At 40.8% G+C, this 15,157-nt stretch overlaps 1 protein-coding gene across 4 annotated transcripts in view; it reads right to left on the bottom strand.

The window, feature by feature from the left end:
• Positions 1 to 15,157, bottom strand: part of UBQLN1 (ubiquilin 1) — a 47,017-nt gene that overhangs the window by 8,368 nt on the left and 23,492 nt on the right. For 3 of the 4 annotated variants that reach the window (XM_045020717.1, XM_045020716.1, XM_045020715.1), the window contains exons 2-7: positions 13,039 to 13,190; positions 8,799 to 8,917; positions 7,329 to 7,591; positions 6,268 to 6,426; positions 5,250 to 5,493; positions 706 to 848 (exon numbers count right to left, since the gene is read on the bottom strand). In XM_045020717.1, coding sequence (XP_044876652.1) covers positions 706 to 848; positions 5,250 to 5,493; positions 6,268 to 6,426; positions 7,329 to 7,591; positions 8,799 to 8,917; positions 13,039 to 13,190 — 1,080 coding nt within the window. The remainder of the gene's footprint in view (positions 1 to 705; positions 849 to 5,249; positions 5,494 to 6,267; positions 6,427 to 7,328; positions 7,592 to 8,798; positions 8,918 to 13,038; positions 13,191 to 15,157) is intronic. The other variant, XM_045020718.1, reaches the window with a different exon arrangement.

Raw genomic sequence — 15,157 nt, 5'->3', positions numbered from 1 at the left:
CCCTGCTAAGTTTTTTTTTTAAAAGCATGAGATACTTTCCATTCACTCCACATGGCACACATCCAACCTGTGCTGATCCTTTAGAAGCTGAACCCATAGGCATATTTGCACCATAAGCGATATTAGGAAAAGACTATGCCACCATTCATAAAGCTGTATAGTATTTGCACTTATACAGCCAACGAAGCTGTACAGGAAGGCCACAGCTGAAGAATGAAGATACAAGTGCCATGATCACACTGACAACCTGAATAACTAACTCCTAAAATCAGTTTGGGGCTACATTTACCAGTGGCCCTGCCTACAAGTTTGAGACTAACTTTTCAAGGTGGTTCCTATATGAGGTCACAAGTTTATGGTTTTAAAAATGTTTCACACTAAAGTACACAAAAAAATTTCAGCTCTAGTGGTTGTTCTATCCATCTAACTTTGGTTCACCTAAGGTTCTGAGCCAAGTGTTTTTGCAGTTTGCTCTGCAGTCTTGCCCAGAGCAATGTCAATGCTCACTGTTTGGCTCTATCCTGCAGTTAGACTCAGGAGGTTGACTGTCAAGATGTCTAATGAGGCACTAGAGAAGCATTTTAATAGGCTAGTAGGTGTTGGTGTTAGCACATAAAATCATCACTTTGTTGTGACAATAGTTATTGCATGAATTTGCAATCTCTCTCTTTTCATTCAGTACATACAATACATAGGTGCATTTACCTGTGCTGCAAGATCAGGGTTCTGGCTCAGTGACTGCATCATGCTTCTCATATAGGGTGCAGACAACATGTTCTGCATAAGCTGTGGATTTTCTGTTATCTGTTGCAACAAACTCTGCATTCCTGGAGTGTTGAACATACCAGCTTAAAAAGTAGATACGGCCACTTTAGCAATTCATAAGCATGAAAATAATGACAGATGCATTTTCATTTAATTATAATTAAATATGGTGATGAGTGCATAACATTTCCATAATTTAACACGAGAGAGTAATTACTGTCTATAATGGACATCAGCTCCCACTCATCTCAAGAAGCGTTTCCACTTTTAACTCATAATCCAGAGGTGGGGAACCTATGGCCCTTGGGCCAGATTCAGCACCCTGCTTAATTTCATCTGGCCTGTGGCAAGTGTCGGTGCCGCAGGCCAGAAGCACTGAGCCTCTGTGCACCCTCGCAGGGGACTCAGCCCGCTGCAGAGTGAAGCTGGGGTTGCCAGGCCATTAAAAGTCCAGTCGGCAGCGCAGCAGGGCTAAGGCAGGCTTGTTGCCTGTCCAGGCTCCATGCAACTTCTGGAAGCAGCTGGCATGTCCCTGTGGCCCCCAGGTGCAGGGGCGATCAGGGAAGCTCTGCCAGGAACTGCGGCCAATGGGAGCTGTTGGGGCGGTGCCTGTGGGCATGGGCAGCGTGCACCGTGCAAAGCCATCTGGTCACACCTCCGCCTAGGTGCTGGACATGCCGTCTGCTTCCAGGAGCTGCATGGGACCAGGAAGCCTGCCTGAGCCCCGCTGCGCTGCCAACCAGGAGCCGTCTGGCGGAGCCTGCGCCCCAAACTCCCTCCCGTACCCCAACCCCCCCGTCACAGGTCGGAACCCCCTCCTGCACCCTAACTCCCTCCCAGACTCTGCACCTCCACCTGCATCCCAACCCCCGCCACCTCCTGCACTATGAACCCCTCATTCTGGCCCCACCCCAGAGCCCACACCTCCAGCTGGAGCCCTCACCCCCTCCTGGAGCCGGCACCTCACACCTCCTCCCGCACCCCAACCCTCTGGCCCAGCCCTGAGCCTGCTCCAAAGCCCTTGGCCCCAGCTCAGAGCCCCCTTCTGCACCCCAAATCCCTCATCCCCAGCCCCACCCCAGAGCCAGCATCCCCAGCCAGAACCCACACCCCAACCCTCTGCCCCAGCCCAGTGAAAGTGAATGATGGTGGGGGAGAGCAAGCGACTAAGGGAGGGAGGCTAGAGTGAGTGGGGGTGGGGCCTCAGTGAGTGGGGAAGGGGTGTGGGTGTTTGGTTTTGTGCTATTAAAAAGCTGGCAACCCGAGGGGAAGCCCTGAGGCTCCAAGACCTGCCGCAGGACTGTGTGGTGTCCGATAGATTTTTTTTTTCCTGTGGGTCAATGGCCCCTGATAGAAAAAAGGTTCCCCACCCCTATCATAGTCAAATGGAAGAGATGCCCAGTGTTTAAATATTTTACAAGTAACTAGCACATAACTGCAACAAATAACTCAAGAGCAAATTCCCTTTTTTGGGAAGGCAGGTTTCAAAATGAAAACTAGGTTCTAATAGTGGCAGAAAAAACAGTTACTCACCTTCTCGTAACTGTCGTTCTTCGAGATGTGTTGTTCATGTCCACTCCAACCAGGTGTGCGCGCACGCATGTGCATGGCAGCTGGAAGATTAAGAAGGAACTGAGGGGGGGCAGGTCAGCAGGGCCGTATATTGAGCACCATGAAGGTGAGACTCCAAGGGGTGTCCAGGCCGACCCTCATAGAGGCTGCTGGCGAAAAATCTTCCAGCTACCGTGCATCTGCGCATGCACACACCTGATACGAACTGACATGAACAAGCAGTCAAAGAACAGGCTGTTAAACTAATAAGGGCACTTCTCAAAATTGTTTACTCTCCATAATTCTTTTAAACCCCTCAGAAAACCTGATTATCCTATCACAAATGGTACCAAAACTTCTAGAACTGTGTCCAGTCACACCCTTCCAGTCTTACATAGGCCTCCTGCACACAGTTTTGGAGCTGTGTCTTCAAATGTTAATGTACATCTCTTCAGTTATTCATTCTAGTCATTCCTTCACCATCTGATCACGTGCTATCACTACAAAGTCAGATCCAGCATGCCTCTTCCCATACCTTGTACAGGAAGAATGTGGTGTGCTTTTTGGGTACCCTGAATAATCTACCAACATTAGTAAGCTTGCAAACAGCTCTGAAGAGAAGTCAACTTCCAAAGCTGTGCAAGAGCACTTTGAACAAGTTCTTCCTTAACCTGCAAAACTTCAGTTTGTAACCAACCGAGTTAGTGTGGAGTTGACACTGAAACCAAGATATTCTACTTTCCATTTTGCACACTTATTCAAAAACTTTACCTAGTTTTTGAAATTTATTCTCTGGCAAAAAAAAGGTTTATATGCCAAATTTTTGCCTGATTTAAATTTTCACATCTAAGTTTAATACCCATATCCAAAAAGACTTAGAAGTCATACTGAAAGATATGTACTAGTTACATCAGCATGAATTGAAACAAATTTGAAACTTTCACAATGGAAAAAAACAAACAAACCAAGACTATCTTGGATAGCAAAACTCTACAGACATTTGAGTTATATTACTAAATCCTAATTTAGGGTAATTCCATTTTATCAAATAACCCTAGAACGTGTGTGTGTGTGTGTGTGCGCGCTTCTTGTCATATGTTTTGCCGTACTTCTGTGGTGGAACACAGCACTGGTTTAACACAGAAGTGGCTGCAACAGATCTTTCTGTACCTCCCCCTCTGCTCTTGTGCCTGTCCTTGTCTCCCTCCCCACGTTTATCCCTCTTAACATGCACCGCTCTACCCTAACCAGTCTGTCCCAGAAGACTGCCCCAGCCTTCCTCCTCTCTGCACAAGAGCAATTCAGGCTCTTTCCCTCTTCATGCTGCTACCTGAGAACCAACAGGAGGATCACTGAGAGCACAAGAGTCTCCCTGCTCTGCTCTGGTGCATGGAGCCACACACAATGGCCCTTGGCCTACAGCACAGAGTAATTACCAGCAATGTCAGCCCCTGCAACCTGGGGATGCTGCATGTTTAGTGAAATCTTCAGTGAATAGTGCTGCCAGCCACTAACAGATTTACGAGCATGAGTTAAGTGCAAATTATTTGCAAAGACTTGTAATTTGGAAAATTTTTGCTGTTTTCACAGGAATCACAAAAAAAATCCCTTATAATAGGGTGATCACTTTATCTCTGCTCCAAAGCACAGAAATACTAGGGCTTCAAGGAAGAGAATAAAATATTTTATTTTTAACATGAGTTAATCATATTTTCCCTGGCTCATTCTCAGAAATGGAGAATAATTTTTGCTGAAAACCTTTTAAAAATTCAGTGTTAGATTGAAAATGTCTATGCTGGTGTTGGACTAAGCTGTTAATATGGCAAAGTTATAGGCAATTGAAAACAAGGTTTTATAATGTGAAATGTTCAACAACCTTCATTAGAAGCCTTGATACCAGCACCAACGATAATATAATTTTATCTAAACAAGTACTTTCTTATTTTCCCTTCTTATTACAATGTATCTTTTGCCTTTATATTGCAGCAAATCCTGTTTTCCTCCAAATCTATACCAAAGTAGTTGAGATACACTGATTCTGATCTCCACTCTGCCAGAGATGTCAACCTGCATCGACTACTTGTTTGTTTGAAAATGTAATAAGCACCTTTGTGCTCTCTTCCACGGTGGCTTTCACACACGAGAGGTGATCCCCATAAACATCCACTAAACTACTTCATTGTCCTTAAACTCTTGTTTGCTGTGTTGCCTACAGAAAACTTGGTATCAGTAAGTAGAGCTGGGCTGCTGAGACTCATGTGCATCATGCTGATCGCTATTTTCTTGTTTCCATGGGCTTTTCCTGTCTATTGTGTCCACCCTTTGTTTCTTGACTTAGATTTAGACTGCAAGCTCTTGGAAGCACAGACAATATTTTTTGTTATGTGTTTGTGCAGTTCCTAGCACAAGGAAGCTGTGGGTCCATGACTGGGACTTCCACGTACCATGATAATACAAATAAACTGACTGAAGTTGGGGCATTACTATTACAATTTCTAATATTGGTTTATTTAACACATTCACATTTCATTCCTCTGTTTACATGGTAAAATTTCAGATCTCACATGAACTCCAGATGTCCTTTCCGGTAAGTGGGAAAGATTGAGAGGCTGTATCTAACAATCTCTCATTCAATACCTACCTTACTGGACTTTTGCACTCTGTCTAGTGTGCAGAACGTCTTTAATTTGTCTAGTGAGTCTCTACTTTTACTGTTATTTTAGCAGATTTGTGGCTCCTCTTAGTATTCTTGAGATAAGTTTACTTTGCATGTTTGTTTTCCTACATAGGACTTTGATACTAGTAAAGAGAGCGATGCAAGTAAATATTAGTAACACTAAATCAAGTCATTTAAACAAACACAAAAATGTCTGTCATTTCAACAATTTTTTGCATAGGTGCAAGTAAATACAATTCTATCATAATCAACATACCTCCTACTCCAGGTCCCAGATTAGGCATGGTTGAGCCTGGTCCTGTACTGGTGGTGGTGCTATTTCCAACACTACTACTGCCCCCACTTTCGCCACTGTTGCTGCTACTGGTTGTGGAATTCTGAGAACTGGACTGAGGAGCCCAAGGATTTGGTAAAGGGTCTCTATTTTCTGTGCGAGACGGCTGATTTTCCCCACCTGAAGATGCATTGCTTACTAAGGAAGCAAATGGGTTACCTCCAAACTACAAAGGAGGAAAAACAAGGAATATCATCTATTTAAACCATCAATTTTATCTCTGCTAGAAATGACAGATTGAGACATATGCAAAATTACAAACTTGAAGACTACTGATCCTGAGAGCAGTCTTTAATTATATTCACCATCCTAAAACCAGTTTCATGGTAGAATAATCAGCTGTTTTGAGATGCTAATCTTAAAAAGGGACATTAAAAAAAAAAATCACATCTCTGAAAATGTACCTTACTATAGCAGCAAAACACCAAGGATTTCAGGCTGAAAGTAGTTAGGGAAAAATCTATTTTGTTAACTTGGTGCATTTGTCACTTTTCTTGCAGTGAAACTGACTATATCTCTCCAGTATATTCATTTTCTCTCTTGTTGAAAAGACTTAAGAAAAGCAGCAAAAAAGACTTCCGAAACTGTTCATCAGGAATCTAAGATAGAATTTCCTGAATCTATTTAAAGAGTACTTTTAAAAACTTTAAGGAATTTAAGTCAATTTCAGAAAAATTCAAGTTAAGAGTGTTCCTTTATGAAACAGCACATGCCATAATCACTGACTTTCAGACAGCGTCACAAAACTAAAACAAAAACTTTACTCTTTCAAGGTTAAGAGTTGGGATTTCTGCAGCCCTACTTCTACAAGTGGAAACAGAAAGTGCAGTGACTTCTAGCACCTAATTACATTTTCTTGAATGCTTGTTTAAACAGTGCATAATTTCCTTCACTCCCGAGACAATGATTTAATATTAGGTTGTATGTAGCCATTTCTCACCTGCTCTTGGGCTGCATTCAACATTGGCTCCTGAATATCTGTGTACATGCGTCGCAAGGCATTGTATCCACCTGGGATACTCTCAAGGTTGCTCAAGGCTCGGTCTTGGTTTCTCATCATTTCCTGCATCATTGCAGGGTTTCTTGCAAGTTCTAGTGTCTAAGTAAGTGGAACATTTAATCTGTATTAGTAAAAAATACATTCTAAAGTGAAAATAATCTGAAGCAGTGTCTCAATTATAACAACTATTTATAGATTATCCAACCTGCTGCAGTTTAGTTTGAACTGCTGTTAGAGTTAGAGCAAGAATTTTTCTTGTTGGAATCATTAGAAAGTTAAGTTAACTGAATTTTCATTAGCCATTTTATCAAAATTGTAAAATTTTGAAAGTTTAGTTATATAGCACTGATACATTCATACTGTTTATATGGTACTGGACAGGAGAAAGGAAGGAAGACACAGAAAGTATGTCCAAGTTCATTTCTATTCAAACAGAATTAGTGAATTTACTATTGTTTCAACTCAGAAATAGAGTATACTGCTTCCAAATAGGAACCATTAGAAATAAATACCTGGTTTCCAAATCCACAGTATCCATTAGTTTGTGTCTTAAAAGCCTCTACACTGTAGTCGTATACCAGCAGCTTTCAACTGCATTTAAAATCTGACTGAAGTACTAAAAGTTAGATTAAAACAGGGTTGGTTTTTTTGGCAAGTACATTATTGGCTGTATAGCAACCCTCCTTTCTCAATGAAAATAGGAGATCTGAAGTGCACACAAATTCTGTCCTAGCTTAATTTCAGAAAATTTAGTTATGTAATCCTGAAATACTCTCCAGGGAATGTTATAGATTATTTAACATTAAAAGACAACACACTGAACTATTTCAGACATTAGTGACTAGAAAAAAAAATCAAAAGTATTTGCCTAGAGTAGCAGTCTATGAGTTTTCCTATACGATCCTAAATTGCTCAGCAATACTTCAAACACTCAAGTCAGCATATTTAATTTTATTAAAGAACTTTAAAGTTTATTAATTTACAGAGAACTTTCAACATACTTGTCTCATTATATCTGGATTATTAAGCATGTGACTGATCTCTGGATTTCGCTGTATCAATTGCTGCATTTGAGGATTGGCCATAATTAACTGCCTCATCAGGTCAGGATTTGAAAGCATGCTCTGAACAAAGGGATTTTCCATTATCTGAACCATCATTTCCGGGTTGGACATGAGCTGTCGCTGCATCTGACTTTGTAACTCTGAAAAGTTAGATGTATTCAGGCCCAGGCTACTCAGACCTGCAAGTCCTCCAAGGCCACCTTGGGTTTGGATTGGGGGGGGGGGGGCAGGGGAGGAGGAGGAGGAGGAGGAGAGAAAAAAAATAATTGAACTTTCTGCTTTTAGTACATTTCTAAATCAATTTAATCCAGACAACTTTTCTTAAATACAAAATACTTTAATGTATCACCCACATTTCCAGACAATGCGAAACAGTGGGAATTCCATCCTTCCTAGACACTAAAGAGTCCTTTCTCCAGTGTCTTGTTTTAATAATGAATACATTTAGCTAACAACCAATACATGTCATTACCACTCTAGTAATGTTGATGTCTGTGCCCCCAAGATTTCAAAAATTTCTTCCTTTTAAATCATGCAATATATACATACATGTCTCAAGAGTATATTTGCAGAAGGAGTCACTTAAAATTTAACTAAGTCAAAGATAGCATTACAATACAGTATATTTTCCTTTTTTTGTGATAAAACAGAACTCTTCCCAGTTCTTAATGCATCAGGTACTAAAAATAAGGTAAAATAGTTTTCTACAATCTGCACGCTGCCTAAATTGCATAACTGACCCCAAAATTGTGGCACCCAAAATCACTTGTGAGATTTGAGCCACTTTAAACCCATAATAGCAAATGCTTACTAAGTTTAACTTTTTTATTCTAGTCATTTTTCAGAAAATGGAGATAGAGGGCCTGAATCGCAAGTGCTAAGTCTGGTGCAGTTAGCAGGAGAAAAGCCACTTTTCAACTGCAGAACAGGAGCCTGTCTGTGCTTGGGAAATGTATGCTCTGGAAGAGAAGATAAGATAGAGCTATTAGGCCCACTGATTCGATTTGGTCAGAGAAGTATGCTTGTAGGTGGGGTAGCAGTTTTGTCACAGTTGTTCACAATCTGGTTGACATTAGGGTCCCAATTTCTGCAGTGCCCTCACTCCTTGGACCAATCAAGATAGAGCATGCACAGCTCACAAGGAGCTCTCTAATTTTCACATTACCAGTAATGCTGGAATGAAACACCAGCTGCACCTTGCTATTTGTTCATGTGCTATATATGAAGCAGTAGCATACGTGGAATACTCTTATGCAAGATTTTCCACAGAGGAAGATTTCAAGGAAATAAGATTCCTGCATTAGAATGCTGAAATTAAACCCTTTCCTCTAAATGTCTAGCACATGGGCTGTAACAACTAATGGAAGGGCAGTGTTCTTAACCCGCAAAGTTAGCAAAGAATCGTACCCAAACCAAAAGGGCTGCTGTTTGTTGAGGCTGGTGTGGAGGTACTACTACTGCTTGATGTCGATGTGGTAGAAGTATTCCCTGTGGTGTTTGTTTGCTGTACTGGATGATCTTGTGATCTGAAAAATAAAGTTAAAACTATAAACCACTTTATTGAGGCAATTTAAAAGATTTCTGGGACAATCCAGAGACAATTTAGCATGAAATAACCAGAGTATAAATTACAACTATTCTCACATAGTGTGTCAATACCATTATTTAAATATGGACACCAAGTAATCTGGCTTTTTTTTTTTTAAATAAAGAACATGCTTTGGGTATTTCTATTTTCTGCCCAATTGGATATTAAACTCATATCACCGGCCCAGACAAAAACCAGAATCTCAAGATTCTCCAGGACAATCTCTAAAAGGAAAGGATTAAACTCTAATAGGGTTAAAAAGGTGATTGGAATGATAAAACATGCACAAACTGATGTTTTCATTGAGATCCCAAACCCCACCCCTTACTGCAGCTGGAACCATGAGTAGGATTTCAGCCAGTCTCTGAAGCAATGAACACAGTACCACAGCCATTATTTCTGACAAGTTTCAGCTGTTTTCTGAGCAATAGCAGGTACCAATCCATTTCCCTTCCCACTGTTATCCTGCCCAAACATTGGAAGTAAACTGAGAGACAAAACCAACCAGACATCCAAATTATCTGACAGTGCAAAGTAAAACCCTGTCCTACCTAACCATTTCTATCAGGAGCACTGTGGGAATTCCAATCTGGTGAATGCCAATTGTGGATACAACTGTAAACAGTCTACAGCCAATACAAACAAAACAGAGTCATTTCGGGTTCCAAGTGTTGTGACATGTATGCACACTACTGTCTATTCAAAGTTAGAACTCTTCAGAAAATGGGAGCACAATTATGTAAACCTGCCTAAGTTTATGACCAAGTCTGTTCCCAAACTTAGTCATGGCAGATTTCTCATTTTCAGTGTCAGGATAGCAGTTCTGCACTTGATGGATCAGCTCAGCTTTGGACAGGTTAATCTGTCCTTTGCTGAAATTATCTGGGCCAGTCCCAAAAATGTGAACACACTGACTCACAGGAAATTAGACATAAGATAGCCTCACTTCTAACAGTACAAACCCCATCTCCAGAACATCAGTATGAAGTTGTTCCTGAAGAAACCAAATCGGTACAGGGAGGGACTCAACATTTGGACATGCACGCATTTCAAAGCCCATTCCTAATTGCAGATTTGTCCCTGGACTGTCACCAGGCCTGTGAAACCAGAGATTGGTTATTATCCAACAGTCCCTGCAATGCTTGCTCTCAACTGGGATTCTGGGGTCTGCTGAAGTTGTCTTGTGCCATGGATACCACAATTTCATCCATAAAATCCAGCTTTCATGTTAGATCAGATCATGCTATTTTCTGGCTGACAAATCCTAGCCACCAAAATGGTGATATCTTGGAGTACATAAAAGCCCTGCAAAACACAGTTCAACTGTAAGCATTCCTATGCCATGATAGGATCCATGTATTGGCTAAGGACAAGTTTAGATTTGAATAGCTTAAGCATAAACCAGAGCAATGTGAACATACTGGTGGTGAGAATGAAGATATCCTCCAAAGCAGGATCTTTGATCAGCCATTCATCCAAATAGAGCAACATGTACTCCCAAACTCTGCAAGCAGGCATTTAGTGAGAAGAATACAGCACTGATGTCAGGCCAGAGAAAACTGCTATTCCTACAATTTGAGATACTCAACGTGCTAGGGAAGTATCTCATCCATGAGATCCAGAGCATAGTCAGTTGCCTTTTCCTAGAAGAACCATGATGGTACACAAGGTGACTACAATGAATTCTTCCTTGACTAATTATGATTCTGTTCCGAGATCCGGCATAGGCCTTTTGTCTCTGACTCATGAAATACCTGAAATTTTTTTTCACCCTGTGGCACAAGCCAAAAGAGATTGGTTCTTCTGTAGCATATCTTCCTGATAAAACAGTGCCTGAGTGCTTTCCAGGGACAGAAGCAGACATGTAATTTGGAGGGTTTTATGAAAGCCTAATCATGTAGCCCCAAACAGGACCCATGTCTGATGTGACGAAGGTCACAAGAGAGTAAGAGACTCAGCTGGGATACAGCAAGTGGTACACTGACTGTATGCATTGATGCCTCTTTACATGCCTTTGTTTTCTGATAATTGTTCAGAGGGAGCTTAGGATCCTTGGCTTCTGCTGCCGTTGAAGCTGAGCACCACCTACAGGGCATACAGATCTCTCCTGAAAACCAACCTGAAGGGGAACTTTTCCCAAATTCTTCCTCCTTCCCCCCCCCCCCCCACTTTTGAGGGCCGCTCCAGAAGATCTCACTGTGGCCTGTCTCTCCTTTGCCTTCTGCATAGCTATCTCTACCTATTCCACTAACAGGTTCTCTCCAACATAAGGAGTCTCCTTGGTCTTTCAATAGACTTACTGGTGGAACCCACAGTCCTCCAGCCAAATGGACCTATGATAGGAGCCTCATCACCATCAAAAGTTGTTCACGTTAGCTCTCCATTCCAGTCTACATCCTCATACATATTTCTTGATGGAAACCTCAACTTCAAGAGTGATGGCGCTGGACACTTTAAAGGTGAAACTACCCCACTAGGGGACACTGGGTTTATGCTCACTCAGGTGGTGCTGATAGAGTCTTGGTATTCATTCGCTTTTGCCATCTTGGTCTTCTGCTTTAATTTTTTTACCCTTCAAAGCACTCTAGCCCAGCCTTGTACAAGATATACAGGAGTGCCCTTGGAAAAGGTGAGACTGGAAATCTTTCATCTAGCCACGTGCGGCCAGGAGTGGGAACCCTGGATCACATCCCCTCAGCTGCTGCTGGTGCAGTTCACTGTTGCAGAAGGTAAGGAATATCCCTGGAGCACCTCTTACATACTCCCTAGACAACTGCAATGGAACTGCCCTCCGTTGCACAAAAGGCCTGTGAAAGCAGCCATATGTTTCTATGATTAGACAACATTAAATTGTCTTGGCTAAAGAAAATATATGATTTGCACTTTGTACAAAGTGGAAGTGGTTAGCAGTTGTGGGAAGGCCTTGAAAAATGGTATGCTTAGTTGAAAATACTGGGCTTGGAATGTGGCTTAACTGGAAAAACTGGACCTGGAAGATATCTGATAAAACAGGTGAAAAGTCTTGAAGAAGCCACCCCAATCATCAGGGGTGGTTCTACATGGCTTTCACAAAAATATAAATTCATAAAGCAGTGACTAGTCACATAGGTTCTGATATATAATGTAAGAAGGGTAAACTCAGAAGGTTCATTACTAATACCTGCTGTTCAGTTGAAGCCAGCCAACACGGGTTTGAGCGTCCTCAGTCTACTCCTGTAGTAAGTACCTCAACAATGCTTATAACTGCATGTTACTGTATGGGTATGATTGCTTAGGCATTTAAGGCACATTTGGAGCAGCTGTATAAATAGCATTCAGCCTTTGAATTTAATAAAGGAATTTAAGATTAAACTGATGTCCTGGTGATACCTGTATTATCAATAAAAATAATTCCAATAGGGCTTCTGCGCTATACTTGGAGATTGACTTAAAGGTTAACAATACAGCTGATGTGTTCATCTTTTGCAGACATTGTTCTCCCATTTGGGCATGGTTTGAAGTTGCTAAACAGGCTGCCTTCATCCTGGAGAGGTGAAAACTGAAACATCTTAGGAGCTATAGGGCAACAAACAATGTTGGTGTTCAGCACTCAAGTGCCAGGAATGAGTGCCCAAAGAACAGAAATCATTTGTTTTTTACTATTAGCAACCTAAACCCATCTACAAGGGAGGAACATGGCAAACAATACCCATGAAAAGAGCACTATGACTGTAGAGGCCCAGTTCCTGCAAGGAGTTTTCACTGACTGAAGTCAAGGAGGAGCTGACTGGAAAGTTCTAAGTGCAGTGGTGAAGTTCAGAAGGTGGCACATGACTGCCAAGAGAGGAGGATGACACTCACACTATCCTGCTATTGCAGCATTTAGGGAACAAAAAGCTCCAAGAGTTTGCAGATTTCCACCTATGTTTTTGCAAGGGACCTCAGGACCAGGAGTAAGAATTTTTTTTTTTTTAGCCAGATGTAGTAATTGTACAACAAGAGTTGTCTAATTTAGAAACGAGAATGTTTATTTGGTTTCTTACAGCTAAAGAACAGAAGACAGCTTATCAGCAAGGTTACCTGTTTTGTGTTTTGATGACAAGGTGAACAGTGAGTCCATCGTGAATCCCATGCTGGGTCAGAGTATCTTGATCTTTTAAAATTTTTCCAGCAAATATTAATACAAGTTGATCGGTGTGGGACTTGAAACGCTTAGAGATTTCTTCCTTAAACTAGATATTAGAAAGAAAAAAATGTGATTATGTATAAATCAGTGCATTAACTATTCTATTTTAAATAACTTTTGAGATTTGGTGAAGTTATTTTGCGCATGATTACTATTAAGTTTCAAGTTTATACAATATATGCCCTCTTTATTAAATGCTTCCTCTGCTTTTTATTTTTGACAATAATTATGAAGTCAGATCATTCCTATTTGTACATTCAAAACAGTTAAACAGTATGTCAATCAATAGTGTTAGAAAATGATTAACTTGAAATAGTTTCCTGCAACAGCCTCATATACAACAAAAGCTTAAATGTCAAGGAATGAGAGAAAAAGATAACCAAAATCTTTTTTAATTATAGCTTCTCTCATATAATTTTGTATAGGCGTATATGTAAGAGGTGTAACTCTTATTAACACCTGTAACAGATATAAGTATTTGAAAACAGCATTTTCACACAGAGTAAAACCCATTTTTGACAATGTAGTATTAACATAATGTTAAGCTTTTACAACCTTGCAAAAGGAAGCATTTCCAGTGTTCTTATATCATCGCCATGTACTGAAATGGGGTCAAATTCCTATAGTCAAAGCACATATAAGAGAACCATAGCTAAGCTGAGCTGAGCTAATGCTACCATGGCCATCTAACTCGATTTTCTTGCTCTTATGGGGGTTATACAGCACACTATTTTGAAATACTTTTGTGTAGTGTATCATTTCACTGCTTAACTTCTGTACATGATACTATGCATTAGCTTTACAGGACTGGTGTGTTATTTACAAAGTTATGGAAAGCAGTTGTTATGACAAATATAGCAATTTCCTGCATATCCTTGGGAGATCTTAACTTTAGGTATCTTTGAAGTCCATTGCATGGAATACAAAGTTTATATATTATTGTGGGACAGGATTGAATGTAACCTGGGGGAGAGGGCAGGAGGATGTGATGTGATGCCTGGGATTTCAAAAGACTCTATGCCAGACAAGAATGGACTTTTGCGTTAATAAGTGTTAAATGGATTTCCTGGGCAATACCTAAGGGAGAGGTTAATGCAAATTCCGCACCTCTGTTTAGAAAAGTCCGGCTTGCTGGGAATATCACAGTATTGGCAAGGACCAGGAGGGAGAGAAATGTAGCTATCTGCCCAAGAAAGGTGACAACTGAAGGGCTGGGAGCCCAGAGTGGGTGCCCTTGGTGGATCACAGAGGGGGGAAAATACAGGTGCAATAGCCCTGAACTGGGACAGCTGTTGCATATGCTTTTACTTGTCTTAAGTTTGTATTCTTATCACCAGAAAAAAAAGTATAGAACACATTTAAAGAAATCAGGCAAAAGAACAGGAATGACTCAGTGGAACTGATAGTGAAATGCAAAATTTTCAACATCCAGATCACTAGTTCTAATTAGCAGTGACCAAAGTTTGTTTGCATCCTATGACTATGTTGTCGCTTCAACCTAATTGTACTGAACATACCTCCACACCACAAAAACAAAAAAAACCCAACATACAACCAATAGCACAAAAAGCTAAACTGCTTGGAAGATTTTAGGTTTTTAAAAATCTTTCAGAAGCTTGCCTTTTTTATTATTATTGTTATGATCAATTTAATTTTAAAGAAATTTTGTTTGCAGTCTCAGCAAACAGAATGACAAGGCAAGCTAACTATTTTGCTCTCTGCCCTCGAGAGGTGATCCTTGCAGGTCATGGTTGCAGCATGCTTGGGCTACATAAGCAAGCTTGGACCGCCACCTGTCTGTGCTTCATCTATTCTGTGGATGGGTGCTATACTGACAGCACCTCATTGGAGTAATAAATGCATTTAATTTTAAAGTAAGAGAAAAGGAAGATATTTTAAACAGGCTGATGACATATTGTGAAAAATCAAACATTTCGATTTATTTCTTGATTTAAGGATTAAGCCTGCAAGCTAAACTGCTTGGAAGATTTTAGGTTTTTAAAAATCTTTCAG

This window comes from Mauremys mutica, chromosome 6, assembly GCF_020497125.1.
Source record: "Mauremys mutica isolate MM-2020 ecotype Southern chromosome 6, ASM2049712v1, whole genome shotgun sequence".
NCBI lineage: Eukaryota > Metazoa > Chordata > Testudines > Geoemydidae > Mauremys > Mauremys mutica.
This window is presented reverse-complemented; position numbering and strand designations above follow the sequence as displayed.